The sequence below is a fragment of the Mytilus californianus genome, unplaced genomic scaffold, assembly GCF_021869535.1.
Source record: "Mytilus californianus isolate M0D057914Y unplaced genomic scaffold, xbMytCali1.0.p SCAF_3, whole genome shotgun sequence".
Lineage (NCBI taxonomy): Eukaryota > Metazoa > Mollusca > Bivalvia > Mytilida > Mytilidae > Mytilus > Mytilus californianus.
The window spans coordinates 33,518,958-33,533,409 of record NW_026262679.1 but is presented as its reverse complement, the minus strand read 5'-3'; the positions used below and the strand labels follow the sequence as shown (position 1 = coordinate 33,533,409).

At 32.6% G+C, this 14,452-nt stretch overlaps 1 protein-coding gene across 1 annotated transcript; it reads left to right on the top strand.

Moving 5' to 3' along the window:
• Positions 1-530: 530 nt before the first annotated feature.
• On the top strand, positions 531-10,969 carry LOC127734388 (uncharacterized). Its single transcript, XM_052244228.1, has 4 exons — positions 531-608; positions 1,286-1,682; positions 8,293-8,378; positions 9,680-10,969. The coding sequence occupies exons 1-4, from the start codon at positions 597-599 to the stop codon at positions 10,781-10,783; spliced, it is 1,599 nt and encodes a 532-aa protein (XP_052100188.1). The 5' UTR covers positions 531-596; the 3' UTR covers positions 10,784-10,969.
• Positions 10,970-14,452: the final 3,483 nt, after the last annotated feature.

The following is a 14,452-nucleotide window of genomic DNA, read 5'->3' as shown; positions in this document are numbered from 1 at the left end:
TACGTAGATGTGCATATCGACAGGAAATTACGATTCAATTTTTTTTCTAGGAGTTACGCCCCTTTGAACTTATTTGCTTCAATATACCTCTGCAACAGTTTGTCATCGCAACTCCTCTGAAACCACACAACAGAATTTCATGAAATTTTGTAGATAATAAGGACATACTATGTAGATGTGCATATCGACAGGAAATTATGATTCAATTTTTTTTTTAGGAGTTACGCCCCTTTGAACTTATTTGCTTCAATATACCTCTGCAACAGTTTGTCATCGCAACTCCTCTGAAACCACACAACAGAATTTCATGAAACTTTGTAGATAATAAGGACATACTATGTAGATGTGCATATCGACAGGAAATTATGATTCAATTTTCTTCTTATACAATTTTTTTTTCTTACAGTTATTTCATTTCTCCAGTGACAATGTGGGGACGTGGGGTATGTGAGCTAGCTCACTAAGGTTCTTTAATTTTTAATTCTATAAAATAGATATAAATCTAGTACTTTTATTTCACTGTAGATAAAGAAGATGATGACAGCGAACCAGCAGCAAAGAGACCCAGGTTATCAGATACTCAGGCAAATGAGGAAATGCTGTCAAAGGTATAGAATTAAGTTTCAACATATACCATTTTAGGGTAAATTTGAAAGCATTTCAAGAAACTATCTTCACAAGCCAATTACAATATTTTCATGTAAATGTTAAGTGAAAAAAAATTATTGTGAAATTAGCTGCACCTCTGCCTGGCAATTTGAATTTGGAATAAAAACCTATGTACTTTACACATTCTATTCCACATGATTCTATACATTACACACACAGAAGTTATTATGACTCTCAATCAATAATTTGAATTGCTAATGAATACTTAATTGACTGCAAGAAAATGAATTTCAAAGTACTTGTTTTATCCCTTTTATGAAAATATATAATTCAAAAACTTTGTAACAAAGTATATGCATCATGTTGAGATTTGAGAATTACTATTGTGTTATTGTAGATCTTGATGTTTCAGCATTTTGGGGTATTGTTTTATTAATATGAAAATAAGATGTGGTATGATTGCAAATAAGACAACTCTCCACCAGAGACATATTGACATAGAAGTTAACATCTATAGGTTACCAAATGAACTTCAACAATGAGCAAAACACATACCACATAGTCAGCTATAAAAGGCCCTGAATTTAAGCCTTTTCCAAATTGAAATAGAGGGAAGATTAATGCATTATCGTTTGAAAGATTGAAATGTTTAATTGTAAACAAACTATCATTACAGGAACAGCTTATGTACTGTTTGCTTTATGTGTCTGTCAGAGTTCTTGACCGTATAGAAACATGGACGATTGTTTATCAATCCATTATCTTAAATGGTGCTTTCCGAGCCTATGAACTGGCCAATGTTTCTGGCTTGAACCTTGGAGATAGTTGGAATTCCCTTAAATACCAGCTGACAACAAGATGCTTGCCAAAAGTTGAAGAGGTGCCAATTTTTAGGGCAGTGGCCAACATGAATGCAAACTTACTTTTGAAGACCTCCTGTATACCACTGAGTCTTGCAGCATTCCTTGTGACTAGTGGAGATTTACCATCAAGAACCCAAGCTGACCTTTGCCTCAAGGCCTTGACCGATTCCCATATTCCTTTATCAGGATCCACATTCATAAAGTTTAGCAGTAAGTTAGAAGAAATCATAGACATTTTGGTTAATTGATATAAGTACACTGACTTTATCAAAGTTATATATCAAGAAGGTTTATAATTGATCATCAACAAACTATAGAGCATTGCAATACATTAGGAGTAACTGTTAAGTAGCAGAAAAATTATGGCTAAATCTTTTTTTTCAATTCTTTTCAGTAAGAGTTTAAAATGAAAAAAATAATGAAAACTGGTTCCTAATGGCAGAGTCTTGGATGAAATTTTTTGGAAAATTAAAACACCAATTATGTCTTACACAAAAAATGTGCAACTTTGTCCCTTTCTGACCTGCTACAGGAAAACTGTTGATTTTAGTAAATTTAGATCTAAGTCGAACCCATCTTCCTGCAACAGGATTTGGTCTCAAAACCTCAGTGTTGACAGATTAGTTATGACTGGATATGATATACTTAGACCTCTCAACCACTGATTCTCATAATGTGCTTAAAGGCAGAAAGAATTGTTCCATTACAAATACAATGAAAGTAAGGTAGGAAGGAAATTTTTATTTTTGGACGTTGGTCGTGGTGATTTAGGCAAAGGTTTTTACTTTTGGACATTGGTTGTAGGTGATTCAGGCAAGGGTTTTTACTTTTGGACATTGGTCGTGGTGATTTAGGCAAAGGTTTTTACTTTAGGACATTGGTTGTAGGTGATTTAGGCAAAGGTTTTTACTTTAGGACATTGGTTGTAGGTGATTTAGGCAAAGGTTTTTGCTTTTGGACATTGGTCGTGGTGATTAGGCAAGGGCTTTTACTTTAGACATTGGTTGTAGGTGATTTAGGCAAGGGTTTTTACTTTTGGACATTGGTTATAAGTGATTTAGGCAAATGGCATCGACCTCAAACCGGAAGTTGGACAGACTATCTTACTAAAGGATGTGTGTTCTACTCCTAGATAATGTAGTACTAGTGTTTGAATACTAATTATAAGAAGATGCTTTTGAAATTTTGAGTTACTTCTATTTTGTTAAGCTTACAGCTTGAATAAAAATGGACTGAATGTTCACCGACAAATTCAAATTAATCCAACTTCATTTTGAAAATGGGTATCACAAACACTACTTTGCGGATCTGACCTGCGGAAGATAAAATCAGTAACATCAACACGAGGCAGCAGTTTCTACGTTTAATTCATTGAAAATTAAGAGGGCCTGATTTATTCTGAGGTGTGGGTTTTTTTTTTACATTTATTCATGAAATTAAAGAATTCTTATTGTTAAGAATATGGTAATCTTTTCAATTTTTACATTTGTAAATGGTATTAGGTGTGACCTCTATAAATTATTCATATTTTGAACTGTCAGCCATTTTGTATGTTTATGTTACCTGTATGTTTTCCTACGGGATTCCTCAGACATGCGTTTAATCCATATATGTGAACCTCCCGACAGGAGTACAATAATCCCGGTGTCAGGGGTCTCCTCCCGTCCTCCGATTGAAGAGAAAATGAATACTGTGTACCATGAATGAACATTTTCCGGTGCCATTTACGATATTTACAAATGTTTATTAAAGACGTTAAAGCCCAAGTGTATCGAAAGTATCCTCATATCTCGGCCCATAACAAACTCGGCCTATAACATAATCGGATTCATAAAATCAGACTATAATTACTATATATATATACACCCTGTGGGATTTTATTTTTTTAAATTTTCAAATGACTATAACTTGAAAACAGTAAGTGATAGACACACACGGTCTTCAGTAATGATCACAAAACAATAAAACAAATCAAATCAAATAAGGGTTAGTCCCTGGGGTTCACCCCCACTCCCCTTTAATTTGAGAATGTGCTTTTATCTTGTAAACGGTTGAGATCTCCACCCTTAAATCATATATATTCTTGTATTGGACAATAAAACAAATCAAATGAAATATTGGGGGAGTCACTGGGGTCACCCCCACCCCCTTCTGTTTGAGAACTTGTAAACAGTCGAGGTCCCCACCCCTAAACCATATATATTTTTGTATGGGACAATAAAACAAATCAAATGAAATATAGGGAAAGTCCCTGGGGGTCACCCCAACCCCCTTTCTTTTTGAAAACTTGTAAACAGTCGAGATCCCCACCCCAAAACCATATATATTCTTAATTCCACTATATTCAAATAAGGCCTTTGAAAATAGTGGAATTAACTACTTTTGGAGTGTCAAAAACTCGTTGGAAGTACTTGATAAATTGCATGCATATATTGGTGATTTTGAATCTGTTCAAAGTTTTGATTTTTCTACCCTATATACCACTTTGCCTCATATTCTTATTAAGAAAAAATTAACACACCTAATTAAAGGGCATTTAAAAAGTCGGAATACGAATACATATGTTCAAACTCTTTTAGGTCATTTTTTAGTAGCAACAAACAAAAGAGCTATGTCAATTGGACATGCTTTGATACTATATCTGCCCTTGAATTTTTACTTGATAACATTTTTGTTCGCTTTGGAGATTCCGTATATTGTCAAGTTATCGGAATTCCAATGGGGACTAACTGTGCACCACTTATTGCGGACCTGTTTTTGTATTGTTATGAGTTACAATTTATGACTAAAATCAGCAAAGACCCATCGAAACAACATGATACAAAAATTTAACAATACTTTTAGATATTTGGATGATATATTGGCTCTCAATAATGACGACTTCAGTATGTATACTAAAGAAATTTATCCTGTTGAACTTACTTTAAATAAAGCTAATACTAACAATGACCACTGTCCTTTCCTCGATCTTGATATCTATATCATTAACTGGAAGCTTAATACAAAAATTTATGATAAAAGAGATGATTTTTCATTTCCTATCGTTAATTATCCATTTTTAGATGGTGACGTTCCCTTGTCACCATCTTATGGTGTTTATATATCTCAACTTGTACGATTCGCTCGTGTATGTAACAACGTATTAGATTTTAGCGAGAGAAATTTATGTATTACTGAAAAATTATTACACCAGGGTTTTCGATATCATAAACTAGTCAAAACATTTATTAAATTTTATCATCGGTATAAGGACATCATTCGTAAATATAACTCAACATGCAGACATCTTATACGTTCGGGTATTTCACATCCAATCTTTTATGGTAATATTCTTTACAAAGCACAAAAATGTCAGTATTCACCTCAAAAGCTAACAAAACCTTTAAACAGACTTATTAAGAAGGATATAGTTACGATACTGTTGTCAGGTCATTAAAGATTGCATATTTTGGCTTTAATATTGATTCACTTATAGGGTCTTTGCATCGGAATTAAACATATTTATTCTAAAACCAGTTGTTGGCATGACACGGGTTATGTTCTTCTCATATATTTTATGATGGTATAATACTAAACTCCTAACAGGAGGGATTGTGCCTGATATTCATATGATGAAGACATAATCTTTCAATCAGTTTAATTGAGGTCTGGAGCTGGCATGTCAGTAACTGCTAGTAGTCTGTTGTTATTTATGTATTATTGTCATTTTGTTTATTTTCTTGTGTTTCCTATTCTGACATCGGACTCAGACTTCTCTTAAACTGAGTTTACTGTGCGTACTGTTGTACGTTTGTTTTTTCTACATTGGCTAGAGGTATAGGGGAGGGTTGAGATCTCAAAAAACATGTTTAACCCCGCCACATTTTTGCGCCTGTCCCAAGTCAGGAGCCTCTGGCCTTTGTTAGTCTTGTATCATTTTTAATTTTAGTTTCTTGTGTATAACTTGGAGTTTAGTATGACGTCCATTATCACTGAACTAGTATACATATTTGTTTTGGGGCCAGCTGAAGGACGCCTCCGGGTGCAGGAGTTTCTCGCTGCATTGAAGACCCATTGGTGGCCTTCGGCTGTTGTCTGCTCTATTGTCGGGTTGTTGTCTCTTTGACACATTCCCCATTTCCATTCTCAATTTTATTGTATGGGACAATAAAACAAATCAAACGAAATAAAAGTCGAGTCCCCTGGGGTCACTCCCAACCCCTCCTGTTTGAGAACTTGTAAACGGTCGAGATCCCCACCCCTAAACCATATATATTCTTGTATGGGACAAAAAAAAAACCAAATCAAATGAAATAAAGGGCGAGTCCCCTGGGGATCACACACCCTCTTTTTTTGAGAACTTGTAAACGGTCGAGATCCCCACCCCTAAACCATATATATTCCTGTTTGTCATTTCAAGAAGATTTGAATGACATACAGGGTCAATCCCTAGGCGTCACTTTTGCAAATCACTTTACTAGACCAAACCAAATTGTACTGGACTTTGCCCAATGTTAGGCGACCATGGGAATGACGAATTATGGGAGACTTTATAACCGCATCCTGTAACAGTTATTTCTTGTTAACAATGTGTCAACTCAACACAGAGGCAAAGATAATATCAAATGAATGGCTGAAAACCAAAAATCTCAAATTGTCATTGCCTCAATGCTGAATTTCACAGCAGCAACTAAAATGTATTACATGGTTATAAAATAAAGTACCTCTACGAATCTAGTGTATATTAACTTTTTATTCCTGTCTACATATTGCCATTGTTGATTGAAGCCTTTCATATAAATTGACTTTCATTACAGTTGTATTGATTTAAGTCTTATTTAAATTAAGAGATGTGGTAATTTTTGCAAATGAACCAGCTATTCAAAAGAGTTCAAAGGAGAAAGATTTACAAACAATTATAGGTCACCATACAGTCGTCAACAATGAGAAAAACTCATACCATATAGTAAGCTATAAAAGGCCCTGATATAAAAAATGTGGAATAATTCAAACAAGAAAACTAACTGCTTAATTAGTAATAATACAATTTACTAAAAACAAATATGAAGGACCTTAGTAAAAAAAAAATACTAAAATCACAGGCCCTTTACATGAGATGGGCACAAAAAGAAATTAACAGAGCTTTCTGTATTATTGTTTGATTATTTTAAATCTACAGTTTAAGGTTGCAATAGAAATTATCAAAATTTTGACAAACTTATGAAAAAATTTTTTTTTGATAATTGCTGATGAGAGAAGGGTTTCGGAAAAAAAAATGTGATTAAATACATATTTGAAATAATACACATCTACAACCTATTTGAAATAATACATATCTACAACCTATTTGAAATAATACACATCTACCATTGCAAACTTTCCACAGGTGCTATCCAGCACTTTGATTAATTTGGACATTGGTTGTAGGTGATTTAGGCAAGGGTTTTTACTTTTGGACATTGGTTGTAGGTGATTTAGACAAGGGTTTTTACTTTTGGACACTGGTTGTGGTGATTTAGGCAAAGGTTTTTACTCTTGGACATTGGTTGTAGGTGTTTTAGGCAAGGGTTTTTACTTTTGGACATTGGTTGTAGGTGATTTAGGCAAGGGTTTTTACTTTTGGACATTGGTTGTAGGTGATTTAGGCAAGGGTTTTTACTTTTGGACATTGGTTGTAGGTGATTTAGGCAAGGGTTTTTAATTAATTGTTTACAGGTTGGCCTTATGAAATTGAATGAAATTGAAGTTTCTTTTATTCACGCAAACCCTAAAAAATACATTTATCCTGAAATATAGATAAAAAAATACTTGCATAGTAGCTTTTGTCCTCAAATGATTTGTTATTTCATACATATACAACAGAAATAATTTCAATAGAAAAATAAGGAGATGTGGTATGATTGCCAATGAGACAACTATCCACCAAAGTTCAAATAAAGTGAATGTAAGCAATTATAGGCAACCATATGGCCTTCAACAATGAGAAAAATCCATACTGTATAGTCCCATATAAAAGGCCCGACATGAAAAAATTACTTGGGACAGGCAAATAAAGAATGTGGCTGGGTTAAACATGTTTGTAAGAGCTCAACTCACACCCTAACCTGGAATAATGGTGTAACAGCACAACAAAAGAACAATTTATAAAAATCAGTTGAAAAAGGCCTTACTCATAAGATCCATACAAAGAAAAACATTAAACAAAAACACAGACAGGACGTGGCAGGGTACATATCCATCCCTCATCCGTGACAACAAAAAAGACTAAGTACAGATCTGAGAGTACTCACAGTTACTTCCAGCTAGTTCAAAGCCAATAACATTTAATAAAAAAGATCATGTATCTAAGACTAAAAACTCACCAGCTGATTTGAAATGTTGTATTCAATAAGCAAATAATTTTATGGAATGAAATCTATGTAAACAGTACTTCATGCTTTTTTTGTCAAAATTCCATAATATTTTATTTCTTAAACATTTTGAATCATCTGTTTCAAACATGCAATGTATGTCATCATCATAGATGACATAGACCCATCCAAATGTAAAAGACAGTTAAATAAAATTAAAGATGACCACACAATAGAAGATTTCCTGAATCATAGGTCGTTAGAAGAATGATCATCCATTTTAATATGAGACAAGGCAAACAAATGTGTAATCCAACAAATTAAACAACTCTGGCCTTATGGTTGTAGGTTCATTTTATGTTCACTCCATATCAATTTTATGTTCACCCCATATCCATTTTATGTTCACCCCATATCCATTTTAACAGAATAGCCCTTAAAAGTTAGAGAGCATTTTCTTTTTTTTTTTAAATTTATATTTAATTTTTCAGGTTCACCACTGCAAGAGTATGAAAGACTGATGAAGCCATTATTTCCTACAGAGAATAGTGAATTTCATGTAAAGCTTGCAGAAAAGGTATTCTTACTACAGAGATAATGTGCATATTGGTTCTCATGCTACCGGTATCTAGAAAATATTAAAAAGCCTTACATTTTATTTCAGTTGTTCAAGGTCTGGAAATTCCCTTAAAATTCATCTAAATGGTAAAAATCCTGCGAAAAAACCTGGAATTTTCAATCAACTAAAGGGTGTTATATATTCAAGTATATATATGCATAATTTCCCTTTAACAATTATATATCCAATTCAAAATTACTGGTATAGTCTTTGAAATGATTGTTAGAGGCAGAATTCGTTTTCTGATACTAATTACTTATCACTAGAGGTCATTGTCTAACAGTCAGACCACTTCAAACCTAATATTCAGATGCCTTATCTTGCAAAGATTCTGTCTGTCATATGTCCATTCTTCTTGACCTTATTTTCAGCAAATTCTAAAAAAACTACAAGTTTTGGGTTGCATGTGTTTCTCAGTTGTTATGAGTAAAATGATAAAGATATTTGTATATGGGATCCTTGCAAGGTCTTCATGTTTGTCAGACAGGTTTCATCTGATCTTGACCTCATTTCATGAAACATGATCAAGGTTCATGTTTTGTGGTCAAGTCTGTATCTCAGATTCTTTATTACACTGCACTTGCTTCATACTAACAACCTTTCACTAGCTATGACCTCAACAGTTTTACCTGTTGATCAGTTTGTAGAGATGAATTCATACTGCTATTTGGTAAAATATTTAAGCAAAGCCATTAGGATAAGCACAGTAAAATGTTTTTTTCACGAGGTACATAGAAAATGTATTAAATAGATTTGCTTTACCTATTACCATTTTAATTGAAAGGTACTAACTTCATATCATTCACAGGTTTAAGGAGATGAACTAACTTGAAAATAGATATGAAGAAAGTAAAAAAAAATCTGCTGATTTCTTATTGAATTCTCTGTCTGTATTTGTCATTCTGACAGAATTATGGTTTCAAAGGTTAAAGGAGTGGAAATAGGCAACAACCAAAATTGTGATTTATTATTATTTACATTATTTTGGTTTAATTTTCCCAATAGGTTAAATTTTGCAAAAACAAATGTTGCTTTGGCTATGTTTTATTTACTGTAAGCATATTTAGCATATTAATATTTTCTTTGATTGAAAACTGTTTGTATTAAATTAGGATATTGTATGTAGCATCTATAGATGTAGAGATATAAAACATCCTAAAGGCATGTACTAAATATTTTGTGCATCTAGCATTGTAGTATTTTATATAAATATGTAAACATATATATACAAGTAGTAAAAGAATTTTTTTTATTTGTAGTTTATGTTACATCTTGATATTGTCCAGGACAAGGACTTTATAAAAACTGCCCTGTATTTCTTCATGGACCAAGTAGAAAGATTTGAATACCCAGTGATAAACACTGACAATAGATTACTTCTTACCAGATTGATTGTCAGATTTATAAGTGAAGAATGGGTTCCACCTACTGATGAAAATAGTGTTGCCAAAATACATAAAGCCTTATGTGTATTACTGATGTCATCACCTGGAGCAACAGCATCTGTGATGTTTTACTTGTTAGAAATATGGTTCAAAGTTTGTAGGTTCTTCAACTTTCAAAAGATGACAGAGTTATTGAAAACTGCAAAACAAGCTGGAGATCTTGTTTGGCAAAAATCTGGAATTAGAGAACTAGTCCTTACATGTTTAGGCAAAGATTGTATACAGGAAGAGTATTATAGTGCCAAACTGGTGAAGCTGTTCTTTCCATTTCAAAGAGTACTGTCTGATGTCTTGGATATTGTTTCAAGTAACAAGAAAAATTATTCTCAAGTGTCTTTGATGAAAATGAGCAAGCATGCTCAGCAGGTGGAGGAAGATGATATTTTCTCTTGTGAAATTAGTGTGAGTTTTTTAATGATGGCTTTGGAAGCTTGTGAAGAAAAATGCAGATATAAAGTCGAGTACAAACCAAGTGTTGCAGAACAAAGATACTTCACACATTTCTTTAGACTTATTACAGCCTCTCTCACAGATGATGTGATTGCAACACCCAAATTTTCAAACCTGTTGAAAATTTTGAAAAAGGTGTTCATCTTAAGTTATGATCTAATGATGGAATTTCTGTCTGTTCTAAAACAATCTGAAGTTGGACAAAGAAATATGAAAACATGGTTTGGCGACACCCTTATTGAACATTACAAGAAAAAGTTTTATGATGAAGTACGTAACATGCCGACTTCCAGCTCTAAGTATGAAAGATTTATAGGAAGATTAAAAGATGCTCTACAGGAATGTGAAAGATATGCTGACAGTGTAGATGATGCAAAATCTAGGTTCAAGCTACGCATCATCAATGATCTGACCTTTGAATTCAGCAGAAAGACCAGATTTTGTAGAAGGTTGAATGAGGAATTCTAAAATATCTGATTGGACAAATCTATTATGGATTAATTTTGAATTCATAAAGACCTTATTAACATGCTTGATTGCGTAAACATTTGTTGAAATGTTAAGGTGGATCATCGGTATATATTTCCTCAGATAGAATTTTTTTATACTTTGCCAAAATGAAGATTTTTCAATGCTCTTTTCAAAAATATAATAAAAAATATGGGTCATGGTGATATGCTAAGTTTGCTTTTTTATTGTTGAAGCATTTTTCTTACATTCTTATTTTTATAACATAGTAACAACCAAATTGTAGACCTTTTTTGGTTTTCAACACATTAATACATTTATTTGATTCCTAAAGTCCTTGTAAAACTAAAGACTTTTAAATGTTTACAAAAGCATGAGCAAGCACATTCAATTATCAGAGTATCACACAGTCCTTAAAGTAACTTTATGATGAAGCACTCAAAAAATTGAAATAATACAGTTTGTCTAAAACTTTCAGACTTAATTTTGATGTATTTTACATATATGATAGAATTGTCTGCATAATCATGGTTTTGGCCCCATGTGGGATGGTATTGAAATGTGACCAATGATATATCAGTTTTGCCCCACCATTGATGTCCTCTAGGAATGGTTCATTATTACGTGGTTAATGAAAGGAGTGGAGCCAAAAACCCAAATAAATGGCCCTGTAGATATGTATTTTTTAAAACTTGAATTGGGTGAGTAAATCTATTGTGTATGTTTTTCTAAATACATCATTTTTGTCAAATAAGAGAAATTGTATATTTGCTGTATATTTATAAATTGATTAGCCTGAAATAGGAATAGATTTAATTTTCGTCTATTTTTCCAGAAATCTATCCCCTATTCAACCTTCTTGATATGTGGCACTACGCCTCGCCTATTGAAATTTTGGTTGAAATGTAAAGAACATGGTACATGAAGAATATTTCAGCAAAAATATTTGTGCGCGAGGGATGGCACCACTGTTAAATTTTCAGAAAACTGTTGAAAATTTTGCAACAAATCAGGTTTTAACAAAATTTCATCTACATTTATTATGTCTCAAATACATCACTAATGAAAGTTGGTAAAAATCTTTTTAATATGAAAAAATAAGACACTTTATCATATGTTTTCATAAAATTCTACCAACATTGTCGCAGTTAAATTTTTTCAGATTTCAGGGCCATATGATTATGTATTGAAATAAAGCAATTGCATTTATTTCTTTGAAAGGATCGAATATTAAAAATGTTTTATATAGAACCCCAGTTTCATCCCACTGTCTATATTGAATAAAATGATTTCCAATAGGGGTGGTAAGAAACCGGGATAAGATATAGATATTAACGTGTCTGATAAATAATCCTGGTTTCGCCCCACCTCAATGGAAAGTCTTTATATTTAACATAGAGGGTGGGACGAAACTGGGATATAATATAGATAAGATTCTTATATACAATCCTGGTTTTGCCCCACCTCTAAGGAAATCCATTATATTTGAAAAAGAGGGTGGGACAATCAGGATTATATATATACTACACTAAAATAAAAGTTGAATTGTGTATATAAGTGTGTTAACTTTATCGTATAGTGAAAGTGGAAACTTTGTTTTAAAATTCATCTTCTCAACAATTTAAAATAATGCCCAGTTTCATCCCACCCTCTATGTTATATATAACGAATTTCCATAGGGATGTGACAAAAGCAAGACTATATGTGAGACACTTATCTATTTATAATCTTGGATGAGGTAATAGCTAGTAAGTCATAGGGATGGGACTTGTAAAATTTCATGAAAACTTTGTTTTCAGCTATACATGGGATATTTGGCTATTAAATTCAGAATTTTTAAAGCTTTCATAAATGATTGATAAATGTTAATTTTTTGTGATACTTTTGACATAAAATTGAATTGTTTTTAGTACATGTAGTAAAGGAGTTGAGACATTTCAACATGTGCATTCTTTTTGAAATGTGAATTTGCAGTCTAAGACAATGCCACAGAAATTGTGTGGTTTGATACTGAGCTATATCTTAGAGCTATTTGATGCATGTAAAGATATTGTGCCTTTTTTTTTTTTGGGGGGGGGGGGGGTGGGGGCAGGTGTAAAGATTGCATTCATGCAATCAAAACCTTTGTGTGGCTGACTGTTTAAGGTTCCACTCAAGTCAAAATATAGGACACTTCATAAACATCTAAACTTTGCCTGTATTTTTCAACCTATAATGAGTAAAGTCCTAAACTATGAGAACATATGTTCATTTAAACATACTCAACATATACACACTGTGTAAATTGTAAATAAACTTGAAATTGTTATGCTGTGGCCAAACCGGTTCTTGAGGTGAACACTAAATTTTCAAGAAAATCTGTAGGCCTGCGAAACGACTTAATTTGCTTAAAATTGGTATAGACAAATACTGTTACATGTAATGTAGTGGAACCTTAACAGTTGTCAATTTTCCAAACTTTATCACTACTTTTGAGATAAACAAAACATAGCACATTGATCACAACATTCTATTCATCCTATCCATGAACATTTCAAGAAATCTATCAATGAAGTATATACACTCAGATTGTCATGTTACAAAATGATGTATATTTGTAAAATCATACTTGTCAAGAAAATAAAAGAAGTTGTGCATGGTGCATGAATATAGTATCTGTTCTTAAATTATCAATACGTCAACACTGAGGTTGAGAGTTCGTACCCTGCATGTGGCAGGTGCATTCGACTCCAATCTTTATTGACTAGGATTGTCAGTTTTCCTGCCCAAAAGGTCATGGTTTTTTTTCCTGACACTCAGGCTTCCTTCACCAATAAATAATGACTGCCACGAAATAGCCAATAGTGCTGAAAGTGGCATTCATTGCCAATCAATCAATCAATCAATAAAATATTAATGATTTCATTTTGAAAGTAGTATTTAGAATTGGAGTTATCTACCATTGTCCATAATTGTAGTTGAACCAATTCAATTTATTGCATTCCAATGCTTAATACAATGCAATTTATAAAATTTAGTTCCCACTGCAAAATGAATGCTATCTTTACCCTTCACTGCTCACAATCACTTTAATGTAGTTTTTTAGCCATTCAATCCACTTTTGGGGACATGATATATTTGTGAGCCTTTTTATTAGTCTAGTTTAGTTTTATACATATGCTTAGCTTTAATTTGTTGTGATCTTTTACATGTATTTGCAGTTAGATTTTAGTTATCATTTAGTTTAGATTTTACTGTTAGTTTTATATAGATCTTTTGATTTTATGATGAATATTTTGTTACTTTTAGTTTTGCAATCTGATCAGATTTGAGATGTTATTTCTGTTAGTTTATGCCGTATATCAAGTCATTTTCACATCAGCTTTTGTTCAAGGTTTAGGCATAGTTAAATCTTTTTTTGTGTGTGTGGTTAGTATTGATGGCCTTACCTAATGCATTTAAATGAACAGTTAGATATCAGCCTAAGGTGACTTACGTTATAAAATGTCTACTGAAAAAATTAGACAAGCAAGAAAATTTCTTGATAAACAGTATTTCTAACTGGTTATGTCATGGAGATAATTTTTAGTTTATAGATATTACATTTATCTTGTTAGTAAGTGTTTCATTATGGTAGTGTAGACACTTTTTAGTTTGAATGAAATCTAATTTTGTAGTAAATTTAAGATA